The sequence below is a fragment of the Trichoplax adhaerens genome, genomic scaffold (genome assembly GCF_000150275.1).
Source record: "Trichoplax adhaerens TRIADscaffold_22 genomic scaffold, whole genome shotgun sequence".
Lineage (NCBI taxonomy): Eukaryota > Metazoa > Placozoa > Uniplacotomia > Trichoplacea > Trichoplacidae > Trichoplax > Trichoplax adhaerens.
In genome coordinates this window covers 423,173-438,846 of record NW_002060963.1, presented here as the reverse complement: position 1 = coordinate 438,846, position 15,674 = coordinate 423,173, and the positions used below count along the sequence as shown (strand labels likewise).

General features: G+C 34.1%; 3 protein-coding genes across 3 annotated transcripts; 1 reads left to right on the top strand and 2 right to left on the bottom strand.

Annotated features, from left to right (window-relative positions):
* Nucleotides 1-1,860: 1,860 nt before the first annotated feature.
* Nucleotides 1,861-4,871, bottom strand: TRIADDRAFT_61240 (uncharacterized protein; the record flags this gene model as incomplete). Its single annotated transcript, XM_002117163.1, has 7 exons — nucleotides 1,861-2,298; nucleotides 2,425-2,550; nucleotides 2,892-3,111; nucleotides 3,283-3,369; nucleotides 3,514-3,682; nucleotides 3,877-3,953; nucleotides 4,864-4,871. The coding sequence occupies 7 exons, from the start codon at nucleotides 4,869-4,871 to the stop codon at nucleotides 1,861-1,863; spliced, it is 1,125 nt and encodes a 374-aa protein (XP_002117199.1).
* A 1,302-nt stretch (nucleotides 4,872-6,173) lies between these two features.
* TRIADDRAFT_61239 (uncharacterized protein) lies at nucleotides 6,174-8,204 on the top strand (the record flags this gene model as incomplete). Its single annotated transcript, XM_002117217.1, has 3 exons — nucleotides 6,174-6,593; nucleotides 6,898-7,719; nucleotides 7,836-8,204. The coding sequence occupies 3 exons, from the start codon at nucleotides 6,174-6,176 to the stop codon at nucleotides 8,202-8,204; spliced, it is 1,611 nt and encodes a 536-aa protein (XP_002117253.1).
* Nucleotides 8,205-8,893: 689 nt separating this feature from the next.
* Nucleotides 8,894-11,700, bottom strand: TRIADDRAFT_61238 (uncharacterized protein; the record flags this gene model as incomplete). Its single annotated transcript, XM_002117162.1, has 8 exons — nucleotides 8,894-9,113; nucleotides 9,263-9,399; nucleotides 9,485-9,570; nucleotides 9,719-9,926; nucleotides 10,144-10,226; nucleotides 10,340-10,480; nucleotides 10,568-10,683; nucleotides 11,426-11,700. 8 exons carry the CDS (start codon nucleotides 11,698-11,700, stop codon nucleotides 8,894-8,896), a joined length of 1,266 nt encoding a protein of 421 aa, XP_002117198.1.
* Between the last annotated feature and the right edge of the window lie 3,974 nt (nucleotides 11,701-15,674).

The following is a 15,674-nucleotide window of genomic DNA, read 5'->3' as shown; positions in this document are numbered from 1 at the left end:
AGCAATACAAACAACTTATAATACCATAATAGACTAGAATAATTCAGCTCGTTCTACCTGCGTTCTTTTCTTACTAAATATTAGTTCACGCTTGTGTATACGGTATGTATACTAAGATAGATTTGACCAAAAATGTGAAATGTTGCATCGTACAGCATAGTTTTCGGCAAATAATACGCTGATTTTGTAGTATATAGTATATACGCACGCTCATACAAGACTTACGGCAATAATAAAATACTAGCGATTGTTTGTGCTACCTTGCTGGCAGTAAATAAACTCAAACATAATACAGACTATAGGATGGTATACGTATCCAACTCCGAGTCTAATAGACACCATACATACTTCTATAAATAATTTATTAATTGATAGATGGACAAATTGAGCTAAAATTTTATTTAGTCAAGGCTTCATATTAAAATACGGTACGCTATATTAGATATAGCTATAGTACTAGATATTTAATATGTGTATTAATAATAATATATGCAGAATAATTTTCGGCATACATTACGCTCATTTAGTAGTATTTGGCATATGCCCATGCTCACATATGACTTTTGACAATAGTGAAATACTAGCGGCTGTTTGAGCTACTTTGCTGGTAGTAAATAGACTCAAACTTGATGCAGAATTCAGGATGGTATACATATCCAGCTTCTCGTCTAATAGATGACATATATACTTCTATAAATCATTTATTAATTGATGAGTAAATTGAGCTAAAATTTCATTTGATCAAAGCTCCATGTTAAATATATTATATTAGTTGCAGCAACAGTACTAGACATTTAATATGGATATTATATGTTACACGGAGAATATAACTATGCTACTAATGCTATATTTATCTAGCTATACCTATGCCATCTTTGAGTTAGGATGTTGCTAATATTTAACGTAACTCATAATACAACTACACACTAGTCTTTCTACATCTGAATGATATTTTTCAATTACAATAATTTTAAGAATTTACTTCTTCGATAGTTAATTGAAATTGATAGCGTTGCACGAACAAACAAAGCAATTTTATTGTAGCTATGAATACCGTGGATATTACTATAATACCACTGATTTGTATACTGCTATAACTCTGTGGTTATTTGTTTACTAGTAATTCAACGTATTAAAAGCAGCATATTGTGGCGCAGTTTTATAATATTAGAAAATATTGAATACTATTAAATCAAAAAATGCATAAAAGTTATTCTTTCGCTAGATATCATTATTTGTCTTCAAAGTAAGAATTAATTTTTGAATGGCTAATGCAGGAAGAAATATCTTTGAGCTACTGATGATTATAATAAGAGCCATACATTTATCTAGTTTAAAGTATCTTATAGTAATAAATGCCTATTGCACCTTTTATGTTGATGCTGCATGCAAAATATTAGAAAGTTACAATACATTAGACAAAAAAAGAACAAGATTTCAATGAACTGATCTTTATTGGTGGTCATTTAATCAATGCAAATCCTTTGAATAGGATATGATAGTATTTCATTTTTCAAGGTATGGTATTAAAGACGATATATATTAGATCAAATGATATTGAACCATCAAAATATATTGCCGTGCTTGAAATAACTTTTTGACGCAATGATGAAATAACTTAATTGGATAAACATGAAACTAAAGATTCGGAAATTATGTGTCTTTATAAAACAACAAATACAATAATTGATAGATGACAATACAAGTTATAGAATCTAAATGCAACATTTATATTTACAACAGCCAGTTATACAGACTTTAATAAATGTCTATAGACATAAAAATAATTTAAGATAAAGACTGCAGATTATTTTACCAGTTGAACATGAAAATAATTATCAAAAATTTATTATTATTTACTCAATTAAATAGACGTACTATTTTTAAACGCATTCTTGATGAAAAAGATGCTATTATAGGAATAGGTATAGTTAAAATCAAAAATCCGAGAACTACAGCAAGGGTACCGACGATCTTTATAGTATCGAAAAGCAATTTTTCGTAGAAAACATCGATGAGTACATTAATAGGAATAGCTAAAAGTGGACCCATCGACATATATATCGGATACGTTAAGCCTATCCCAACTGTTAGGATACTAGCATAGCCTAAAAGCGCTAATGTTGTTATAAGAAATGGAATTGTAGGAAAGTCAGTTGCTGTAAAAGCTTCTACTTTAGTTGATATTAGTATTGGTATAGGAATCCAGCAAAGTAGAAACAACTGAAAACTCAAAATACTCAAAAACAATGATGATTGTACTACAGTTGCTTGTCCAATTACTTTTTTCGTGAAAACCTGCAAAAATAAAAATTAAAGATTATCACTAAATGTTAATCATCATTGATGAGTTGTAGATATAAAGAACAGTAAGCTTCAAATTAGACGCTTGTTCTTTCTAAATACTTTATAATCTATACTTACACGATAAAAAGCTGAACAGATTGCATTTGCAGTAGCTAAAACAATACCAACACTTCCATATGATCCAAACCCCTCAGAATAGGCTATTAAAATCACACCAGCGATTGCTGTACAAACAGCAAGCATCTATTATAGCAGAACATAGTGAGCCATCCATCAATGTAATTATTTTAATAGATGAAAAAAACTACAAATCTAGACATGTAAGTGTTATGATTAATATCAGTTAATGAATAACATCGGAACTATCCAGGATAGTATCGGTGTTATTCATTAACCGATATTAACTATAACATTTATTGTGGCTAATGCATAAGTAATGTGAGAAAAGCTGAAGCATGTCTACTTTAAACGTTTCTGATATGCCATTCAGATTCAACATGATCGGTACTTTAAATGCAATTTTAAAGTTTCATTAAATGTTGCCAATATTAAGTAGTTGACAAATTTTCATTTGTTATATTTACCCGTATAACTAGAAACGGCTCTTTCAGCCATATTAACGATAAAACGTAGACAAAAGCGGCTGAAGTAGAGGTTACAGCTGTCACATTAGTTGCAGATGTTAATGAAAGTGCATAAAAATTGAAATATGTGGCTGATATCGATATTAACATTAATGGAAGTATCTTCTTTGCGGTATCTTTGATTGATAATTCAGTTTTGCCAAAAATTTTACATCCCTCTCTAAATATTAGGAATAATTGCTAATATTTAGAAGAGTAGTTTAATACCGTAAATATTTAGCATTTAGAAGAATCTGTTACAAGTTTCATTTAGATAATAAATATTAAACACAAAATTTTGATATAATACAACAAATTAATTGACGTTTTGACGATAGATAATTTGTTGTACCTGTGTACATCTTCGTAGCTATGACCAGTTAAGATCATTATCATTACTACCATAGGATATACAATAATTCCCGTTGATCTTGAAGACCTGAATATTATAATAATTTTCGGTTGATATATAACGCCAATAGATTTAGTTATCACACCTGCATGAGTTGCCTAATTTATCTACACTTACTGTAGAGCATTTGATTATGACATGGGCATAAATAATGCAGTCATAACTGCTTACCATGTAACTAACGATGATGCGGTGAAATTGCTATTGGTATATAAGTTTCTACCAAATTGAGCCATTCCTGCTCGACAAATGGCAAGACCCAATACAAGACAAACTCCAGCAACGATCTTACGATAGTTTGATTGATTCGATGATCTATCGATTTCTTCTTTCTTAGACGCTGTAAAAGATATCAATTGATAATTTATTATTGAATTTACAAAGAAAGTTAATATGTATTTAGATACTACCTACATGTAAAAGTGTAATCAAACTAGTACTGTTTAATAGGTAACATAAACATTAAAAAAATATTTACAGCCTTCAAGTGCTGTCAAAGATATGCATTAGGTAAAATTTATATGGATTTATTACCGGTTCGGTGGTATTCAGATTCGATAGCTGCATCGTAGCTGTTAAGTGATTCTTGATCATTGTTGGCTTTCATTTTCCTGTATACGTACAAAGTGATAATCCATGAGCAAATAGCATTTGATCATCCTTTACAGCGCAGCATATAGTCAGGATTGAATTACGCTTACACTTGATCAATTTGGGTCTAGCCGTTAGAAATTTAATCTTAATGCAATACTGTACCTGCGGTAAATCGTAAATGAATATGTAGAATCATATTTGCTTAGGATGATGCTATTTAAGTAGAAGATGTTAAGGTTGAAATCATTTTCCATTCTTCAACGTCATGAAATATTACCGTAACTATTTCAGGAGAGAATGTAGTATAGCTAAGGAATTGTATCCTTCGACATCATTTCTATTTAAGTTATGCTTAGTTTTGATACAGGTCTGATCATTTCTATTTTGATTGTAGCCAACAACGATTTCATCTTTATTGAAATAACGATTGAACTAATCTACATTCGTATACTCCGTATATTATCAAGATTCATTTGGCGAAACCATTTTTTACTAGCCTGAAGTGATTAAATTTGAATGATCATAACATTAATTGTCCATCAACATGAGTTCAAGCTGAAATGACAGCATCACCTCCAAGATTTCGGCTCAAAGTATTGCATGGGGTTCAAAAGAAGTCATAACAGTTTGGATCCTATACAAGTTGTAGTTATCCATATCATGATGAGATGCTAATTGAATAAGCTTATTAAAGATGCCTCTATCAGGGTCATTATTGATAAAAAGGATTACCGGATTATCTCATCATGTTATTGATTCATGCAAATTATTTATAGTATCAATAGTTCGTATTGGTTGCCTTGATGTTAGCATCGGATACGAGCCTAGTTATGGTTTAGGTTATCTTAATACACATCAATTTCTAGGATTGGTTACACATAGAACAGACTAGTGATCGCCCTAATTGAATTATTATTTAACAAGTACCTAACCATGTTTAGGACGTTGACCGTATAAAAATCGGTAGCGTATGAAATTAACCGACAATGAATTATTCTAGTTTCATTGTTATAGAGCAAGCACCTAAAATAACTTTGTCGTCTAGATAGCGCAAAATCTCTGGATGGATAATTTGGTCGTTCAGTAATCTTTTGCAATGGCTAAATAGTTTGTGCTTGGCTTTGCTTGTGATTAATATTGAGGGCGGTTAATCGATGGGAATGAACCAATAGAAAGAATAGTGAATGATAGTTATTTATACCAGGCTAGTCCTGCAGTAGAGGGCATGGTTGCATTGCATAGTAATCGGTGGCAAATAACGGAGCTGCAACTCGTATGACTGAACACCTCGCTGCAGGCCTGTAGCAGAAAATATTTCATGAGTTATCCAATGCTGGAGTAGAATGCCAGACAACAAAGTAAAAGGCAGCAGAGCTCGTCAACTTATGATCAAGTGGCTTACGATAGACTTTGATAATTCAATATGTTGTAGATCGCAGCTGTAGTATCACTTTATTCCTGCATCAGCGATTGCTTACAACTAAAATATTGCAATGCCTACTCAAACATACCTATTAGCGTTGACCTAAGCGTCCATTCACTATAATGTAGATACTCCATAGAGTCCAACAGAAGCCATATTTCAAAATTGTATCAGGCAGAACTTGCTGTTGAATAAAGGGCGTTAACAAGAGTAAAATTCTTCTTCCATGGACTGACAGACTGAATTTCTTGAACGAATTTTTGCTAGTTTACTTGAAGATTTAACTGATTGAATTAATCAACCCAATTTCTACATTATCGAGCTTTTCCAGTCTCCCAGTCTGATCATACTGTGGTCTAAAGGAAGAGAGGAAGAAGGTCAAAGTTTAAACTTAAGATTTTACATGGAATAATCACACCCACTTGACTTGGCTAATTAAGGCCGACTTCCATGGATAGTAGCGGTAGTATAAATACTTGAACGTGGCTGGCGAGAGTAAGGTGGTGACCAAAAAAATAATATCACACTTTGCACTTGGAAACGACAGAGTCTGAATATTCCAAGCCGGTAGTCTTGATCCACAGCATGGTCAAGGTCTGATTGAAATTATGATCGCTGGCCTATTTTATTCAATTGATTGCTTTAGCTTGCACCCTGTGGATTTCTTGAGGTATCGATAGACAACTCGATCAACTTGCTTTGCTTGAATACAGTATATACTGTTGCTGGATAGCATCAAGATAGCTGAATACAGGGAGTAGGATAGAGAAAGTGTAGTTGCGGTAAAATTATCCTTCATACGTCAAAAAGTAGAATGGCGATCCAACAACAGTTTCATCAAGTGCGTAATTTTACCTATGGAATTAATCGATATGCCATGGCCGACTTGGAAAATGCCATCCTAACCCTTGATTATTTCATTGATAAATGCTTAAAAGAGAATTCTTCGACTGTAGTAAGTCATGCTGTCAGTCAACTTATCACGACGACGATAGTTTTTAATTTTACTCCACAATTTAATGCCCTGCAATGTGGTGGTGCTTGCGATATCCAAGTTCAAGTACCCCAAATTTCCGATCATCATCTTCGTGCTATGGCTAGATTAACATTCTCTAATCAGTCTGAGGAGTCTCACAAAGACGAATTATGCCAAGTAATTATTAATAGACGAGCAGTAGATAATCACGAACGTTTTCAAGTGGATGTGGATAGAAATCAGGACGAAATTTTGAAGGTTTGTAGCTGTTTTATTAAAAATTACAGTAATCCAATGCATAACTCTAGATTCATTACACCTTTACTCTTTATAACATGACCATTTATACCGTTGCATTTTGTTAAGTTGATACGTTTCAGGACTAAGTTGCTTGAAATTTCTGCCAAATAACAATAATTTAATTTGTATAACAGAGTGAACTGTAACAGCACTGATGTAACTACCTACTTCATCTTCATTTTGCACAGCTCATCTTTTCTCTTTACGCAAGTATTGTGTTCTTGCCTAGTCTTAATCATCACTAACTCTACGTTTTGCTCAGATTAAAGAAATATCCCGTCGTAAAGATCCTATCCACTCACATTCCTTTCCTGTTCGGCCGCAAGATTTGAATCAATCTGGATTCGTACCGACAGCTTGTTATGTGACTTATTGCCAACATGCTGCTAGTCATGCTATTTATTGTAAGCATCTTCCAGGTGCACAAAATTTTACTCATATATTGCGATTAGCTAGAATGCAAATATATGTCCTGTCTTTGGTGAGGGAAGAAAATCTTTTAGTAGAGATATGGCAGCAAAATGTTGCTGAACGTTTCATCATCGATTTCCGTATTACCAGTAAAGATGGCATCGTTTGTGTTGCCAGTTTTGATGTTAATACTCACTTTAAAGCCGAAAAATTACCTTTTTACGAGATACCCCTTCAACGCTCTGAAACATGCTGTAATTATGATGTACCTGGATTTTATCGGCTAAGAGATCGCTTTAATAATGCAAAATTAGACACAATGTTAAGCTATAAGGTGGCTCTTGACAAGATGACAATGGATATTGCTGATATTTTTGGCGTGCGAGCTGCCTACAGTGATGGTAGATTCTTCCCTGTCAGACATGAAGTCAAAATTGCCCCTGGCTTTTACTCTATTCTTCCAGATGCTCTTGTAAAATGTAGCATACAACTGGCTAGTATGAATCGTACTTCGGTAATATTTGACCACATATTGAAAGTAGGTTCCAATAAACTACTCACTATATCGACCAAACTGGTCTCAGTTAATCATGGTCGTGTAGCTAATATTCCTGACAGTATAATGTTATTAGAAGCTCTTGCCCCCTTATTAAATAAGAAGAGTTACTCAAAGGTACGTATTGTGAATGGACCATTACTTACATACATATAATTCAAAATGAACTATTAAAATTCTTTGATTGATTTCTTAGCTAATGCATGTATGCGATTATTTATTACCTATTGTAGGTGACATGCCCTAACCAGATTCCTATCAAAGCCTTCAAGTACTCTTTTACCATTAGGTCCAATGATATCGACATTAACCAACATGTCAATAATGCTGTCTATATCTCAGCTTGTTTTGATGCTGCAAGTAAGGCAGTTTCATCTGGTTCATCTGCATATCGGACATCGTTCGGTCGTGATTTTAATCCTGCCTGCTTAACTGAATTATCCGCTAGCTATTACAAGCAAATGTTTGAACATCAGCTTTTAGATACCTTCACATGGCAAGATGAAGATGATGACAAACTGCACTTTGTTATGAAGCATGAGAATGTTAATATATTTTACATGACCGGAAACTACAGTGTTAAACAGATATCCAAATTATAGATTTTCACGTCTCAAATTTTTTGAATGTCTAGTAATCATTTTGCATCAGCACTTAAGAGTAGCTCAAGTAGATATCACGCTCGTATAGTGCTTCTCGCGTTACCGAGCAATACTTTTCTTAACTGATAATAATCGTACATAGAATGCTTATTCACTCATTCTTAATGTGTAAAGCCAATTAAAAGTTGATATTTTGCGCTTATAATACTTTTCTGTACAACTATCTGGCACTTTTAATTTTTAGTTATTTTATCAAGGATGAAAATACAAGTTTAATTTAATACCTTAAGTATTCTACACTAGTTTGGGTTTATGCAACTGATCACTGATTTACAGATTTCGATGCCGTTTGATATTGTCTCAAACGTTTTATTATTTATCAACTATGAGCAATTTATTACAGTATTATCGGCTGAGTTGTGGCCGAAAAAATTTAAAATGGTCAAAAGTTTTTACGTTTGAAAACTTTCAATTTGTTTCAAATTACTCTCGTAAGAAGTTAACACCTGAACCAATTTTCAGTTAACAGCTTAATATAAAATTAATTGACGCGCTATCATAGTATGAGATTCGTGTAATACAAAAACATAAGTAGCCTAATGTAATTATTGGTATGAACAATCCTTGTAGCATGGATGATATTTTTAAAGGTATTTTGCTTAATCTAAAGATTGAAATTTTAATGTAAGCTAAGCCGCTTCAATCGGTTGTCCCATTCTTCTTAAATGGCGATAGTGAGCTTTCAAGGCCTCATAAAAATTAGATGATGCAATATATTTAATGTTAAATTCCTTGCATGTCCGTCTAACAATTTTTGATAGTTCTTTATAATGATGATAATGAACACTAGGGAATAGATGGTGTTCGATTTGAGTGTTTAATCCACCAGATAAGTACAGTGCCAAATAACTGTAGCAAATTAAAGATAATAAAGGAAATGATTAAGGATAATGTAGACACCCTTCTACTATATACTTAAAGATTTCGATCAATATAGACTCCGGTAATTAATCAGTAAAATTTGTACAACGATTATGAAACTGTAAAGTTAAAATTACCTATCTGACCCGTAGTTGTGTGATGTTATGACTTGATGTTTACCCCAGTCTACCTTCTTGTTCGGAGTGTGGTCAACAACGCCATCTACCTCATGATTGACAGCGAACTGTAATGAGAACCACGTGCTAGCTATCATCTAGAAATAAAACAAAGTTGATGTTTTAAGTTATTGTTCACTACGAAGACGGTAGCTGTTATAGCTTCATTATTGTAAACCTTACCTCAGATACTAAATACAACTTTATAGCTTCCGAAAATGGAAAAAATACGAAAAATAATACAAAACGTTGCGCCAAGTGAAAAGCCACTATAAAATGAGATGGAAAGATTTCATTCATTAGATAGATTCTAGTTAAAATGATTTAATGGGATAAAATGTCTAATTAAATGTACTATCACAGTACCAGGCACTCATTTCACCAAACAACAGGATAATTAATGCTACTATTACTTACGAACTATCCATGTTTCCAATATATCCAGCTTATTTAAGTAAATAACTTGTGTAACCCCTTCTATAGGTGGATCAGCAAATAATTTTATTGCATTGGAGATGCTCCAGAAAGATAAGGTAAACGGATATAAAAACCATATATAGATATGCTGTAGATGGTGGAATGCGAGCCTTTTATGGGCTGGTAGTACACGTTTTAATGGATACATCTATATTATTTGTAAACAAATATGATAGTGTATATTTCCTTTAGATACTTATACATCAGTAGCGGTCAAAACCAAGATGCATGTTTATTTACTTCATTAAGAAGATAGTTATCTAGTAATTCATTCATGATGAATAATATATTATAGTATAGTACTGTATTATATAGAAATATTGTAGTATTATATAAAATTGATCAATTTTGTAATATTGGCTTACAGTATCATCGTCGACAGGAACTATATTGGTGTCAACGTGATGAGCGATAACATGCTTCGATGTCCATTGAGCCGGTGTACTACCTATGGATGGTTAATTGGGTAAACATGAATAGTCATGTTCGCGAAATATATAGAATAGCAGATTGGATTACTGCTCGTATACGCAAGGTCCTATTTTGCAAAATATAGAATACCTGAGATGGCCATCGATACAATGTAAATGGCTTTGTTGATAAAAGGGCTTCTCGAAAATGCATAGTGAGAGCCAGCATGTGTTGGACCAATGATACACATAGCTCTACCAAATCCCCATAATGCAGCATATATCCAATTTCCTGTAAAGTTTATAATTTAATATATCCATGTCATAAAGGATATATTTTCTCTCCACATACACTATTAGAATTGTTGTATCCTCTTACCTGTCATAAACGTTAACAACATAAAGGCGTATGTTGCTATTACTTCTAATAGGGTAAAAGCACCGACTAAATAGTCAGCCTTGGTATGATTGATTTTGTTCTTCTTAAAGTATTGCCTGGGGTCATAAAAATTTTGAATTAAAATTTTGAGTGTGGAATCATCGCGGTTACATTCAATTTGGTGTAAAATAAAAATAATATCAATATACGGATAAGAGTGGTCATTCAGCTATACAGCATATATAACATTTACACAGATAACGTGACGATTTATCCTTGACTGTTTATTTCGCCATGGCATAAACAAAAATGATTTTACCAAAAATATGAATAAACCTAAAATCTTAGCCGGAAGTAAATGTTACAATTACCGATTGTTGCTATATGACTATTATTTCTATACGGGTAGAAATAGTGTAACGGGAATTACTTACTGTACCTCTATTTTACAGTTGATATTGCTACATTTAAAATAATTTCGAAATCGAAGATAAGGTATGACATCCATTTATATACGGTATTAAAAAATAATGATTCCTTGATATACCATTGCCATTGGCAAGTATTTTGAAATAACCGGATGTAGCTGTGATTACTAGATATTAACATTGTTACTGATTGAAGATTACATCAATACCTGCTTTATTCCGAACATTATGTACTGTACTTTAACAGCATGTAGTGAGCAGGAAAGGATTGCTAACACTATTTGTATTTATTTGCGAAATGAAATACTTTACCGGTTGGAAATCGAAGGAGATTGAGCTATCAAATAATCGATAATTTTCTAATTTAAAATAAGTTACGATCTATCGTTTAAAATTTCCGTTTTTAGATAGGAAGATTCAATGTACTTACCTAGCTCTTTCTTTCACTGTCATATAGAAGCCGTCGGGCTCAAAGGTGAAAAATGATCCTTCAACTACCTTTCCGTTTTTGACTTTATATTTTTCTAATAGAGCATCAGCAGGTCTGAACGTATGATAAGATTCAAACATTGCCGTACAATCTCTTCCTCGTCCTAGCATAATAGCTTTTATTCCACCGGGATGATTTTTAAGAAAATCTTTAAAATCGTAAGGGATACCATTCAGGTACCAATATCGATAATCGTGTCCTGATTTAGCCGTCATAATTGCCTGGATAGTTTTGTACTACTGGAATGAATTTGATCAGAACGATTAGCAAATGATTCCATCGCAATCTACTCGTACGTCGCTATTTAATACAGTACAGTACAATAACACGATCAATACTTGGATATTTTCTATCTATGTGAGTGATTTTCAATATTATAAATGCTGTATGCGCATCGTATCATTGATCTAATCTAGAGTAATGCTGATATCTCTATTAGTCACCATTTTAAACTTGCACATTGTGACTGAGACGACAGCACTGCTCTACGATTTCAAGTAAGACAACACTATTGACTACAATTTTTTGACCCTCATGAATTATTTACTATCTATTAAGAGTAAATTAACTTAACGTTACTCTAATATTTAATCGGGACATCGTACCATTTATCATATGGAAATATCTGCTATTAAGCTAAAATGAAAGGGCTCAAAATAGGAAGGCTTCCAACTACTTTTACACGTTGCGATTAATGACATTCGAATAGGATAGTAGTCAGTCCCTAAGAGATGATATACCTATACGCGTGTATTGAAAGATTGTCCATGTCCATGTGTATTGTCTAGTTTGGATAATTAGGTACAAATTAAAACGCCTTTCCGATATTAACGAGCATGATCGTTGGCAATATTGAAAAGTGTGGCACGAAGTGATGTCAAGAGTTTGCCGTGCTTTGTACCTTGGTAGTAGTAACGATAGTGTTGCTTGTTGTAGAAGCATGGAGGACTATTTATTTTTTGATGTAGTCTACCGTATAAAATCAATCAATCTATTCGCTCGATTTCGAACTTTACGAGTACAGTGCATAAGCACTTTGCCGTCCTAAGTCAAGACTACCATACAGTAAGATGATATCGTCAAGTAACTCTAATTATATTGCAATCATCATGCCGCAATCATGGATGTAGAAGGCAACTTAGTAGATTGATGCAGTCTTATTACTACAATAATGATAGCGGGAATGCATCAAGTTATCATCATCGCGCGATGAATACGTATCACGAACGGTTCAAAAAGATTTCAATCCAGCGTAGGGCACTTTGTAAAGGCAATATAGCTGTATGATAAGAATAGCATGATCAGCTAGTCCATTGCAAGGTTTCAATCACGTATGTCTTTAAAAGAACTGAACGTTGATAAAATAGCACTCCATCAAAGCAATCAAATAAGTGTCGATAGATAATTCATTAATTTATTGAAGCTGTAGTAAAATACGTTGTCACGTTGGATCTGATGCTATCGCCCAATTTACGATATAGCAAGTATCGAGATCCGAATGGTTGTTATACCTTTTAAAGCCTACGATTGGAGCAATATCTTGTCCTTCTTCAATCAAGAGTAAATCAATGGATCGATGATCGCTAGGCCTAATTTGGATCACCAAGAGTTGGTTGAGTAATCGGCTGGATAGGCTCGAGTAACTGTCGTGTTGGCGAAGCACCGGTTAATCTTGCTACTCAGTTACTTGCCTACATTGACCGAAGGGGGGGGGGTAGTATCGGCCAGAATGGATGCAAGAGCCCTATCAAAAGTCGTTATTTTGACCGTGTTAACCAGCACTTTTACAGCAATCGATAGGCGTCTATTATTTTTTCCCCTAGTCTATACAATTCCATGCTGCATTTGCTATCGTTCAAGAGGTAGACTAGGCCTTCAATAAAAAGGCGGAGTGCAAATATTCCGCAAATTTAACAATAGTAAAATGCAAATTAAGCGCTCTCCTGATACGGAAATGAACCAATCACGTGCATCGTAGTATTTTTGAAACAATAGGCCACCAAGTATCTATCACGTGCTTGATGAAGGTCGCAGTCCAGTCAGCGTTCGAGGCGGTTGTGTATGGCTATGGCAACGTGATTGAATGAATGTGGCGCTATGACACGACGAGATGGGGTGACACTAGGCGATCGAATGTTTCCTTCTTTTATACAAAGTCTATGGAGCGGACAGGTGAAGCACACCTCCAACACGTCGAACACGAGCCACGGCACAATCTCAGACTGCCATTCATTCACAGCCAAGGTCGTGGAGCAGCATGACTGACTTCATGGTAGACCATGCTGTCGTCAACATTGAAGATGGCTAAGCAAGAAAATTGGGGCATAACTTCGTTGCCAGGGTTGGTTGGAATATTTTAAATGCGTTAAGCAATTTTCCATGAAGCAACAAACTACAATGTCCATTAACAACGTTCATTCAAGACTGGTTTGCATGATAACTATTTTTAACAACCAGATGATAACTGGATACAATACAGTTATACAGTATAAAACAAACAGTCCATCGTATTTTCTTAGCGTTTACCATAGACAGTCCTGTGAACTGTGATCATCATCATGGTCACAGGACGGTATGTTAACATGCGAGAATGCTGCCACGAATTTGGATGAAAATTTTTAATTTCACAGCAGTACTACTGTACTTGATCGCATTGATGAATGAAGAGTCCACCATGCAGTAGCGAACGAAATAATGATATCATGGGTATCGCGAAACGGAGCAATGAAATTGTTTCTTCTGTTCGCTGCTGAAGGATTCAGATTTTTTGGCGGGGGGGGGGGGGAACGAAATAATAATATTATGGGTATCGCGAAACGGAGCAATGAAATTGTTTCTTCTACTCCCTGCTGAAGGATTCAGATTTTTTGGCGGGGGGGGGGGGGAAACTTAATGGAATAATTTAGCCACTAAATATCCATTTTTAAAACAGTACAGACAGAAATAGATGTCAAGTAGGAATTTCACTGCACTGATAAACGCGAAGGAAGATTTCTCGGACAGTATTGTGCGGTTTGACTGGAAACTATCTGGGATGCCATACGTCATAGACTAAAAAGAGTACATATGGCAATCTACAGGGGCCTAAGAAAAAAGGAGATGACTAAGGGTCGCAAATCATTAAAATCCAATCCTTCAGGAATCCGTAATCCTCTCCATTTCAGATCACAGTAAAGTAGACAAGTTCAGGCACTGCTATTTCCATTCGGTGATAGATCACACAAACAGACAATGCCTGCGGTGATCAAGCTACGCTATCACTGTTGTGATGCACCATATTTGATTATAAGCACGGCTATATTGGATATAGTTAGGTTATTCTGAATAGATATTATCATGAAGCTAATATTAAATGATTGCTAACTACTATATTAGAAATTGTTGATGACTAATAGTAGCCAGTTGACTAATTATGGTACAAGATTTATGTGGTTAGAAACACTATAGTCGTTAAGATGCCCTTCGGAGGAAGGGGTTAGACGTTAATAGAAGAGTAGTGATATCTTCGGTAGAATGATTTAGATTGTAGAAGATAATGATGTACTACTTGAGAAAAGTATTTTATTGAATGACTTATGTTTGATTGTAGATTAATCAAGTTGTCATAAATGGATTTAAAGAAATGTATAGAAGAACTGCAGAGATGAGCTCTAAGGAGAAGAGAATTCACTTCGCTTTAAACTCCGGATACTTTAGATTTTGGACTAGATTCTTACAGTAATTAATTATTGCTCTACCATTTCCAAAACCTTGTAATAAATGCCTTTCAGAAAATACCATTTGACTAAGATAGCTATTGTGAGACACTTTTATTACAATTACTAATTAAATTTAACAGAAAGATGGGAAAAGCAAAGCGTAAACCATCTATTTAATGTCAGTAACCATTCCTCTGCAACATACCAATCTAGTATAAATTATAGCACATAGTAAACACAATTTATTAGAATTAATCTAACTGTAAAAATAATATTGTACAAACACAGATACTAATGAATTGATATTACTGCAGCAGTAGTTGTTGTGAAACATTTTTCTAGCTTCGAGAACAACCATTTCCTCTACTTGCAAGAGCTGTATCGTCCATTTACCCGAACTACTGTACAAGAACAATTTCTGCTGATATCGATGAAGTTATCAGATAAAATCTTTAAAAGCCAACAATGGAGACTGCACCAAATCTGAAATC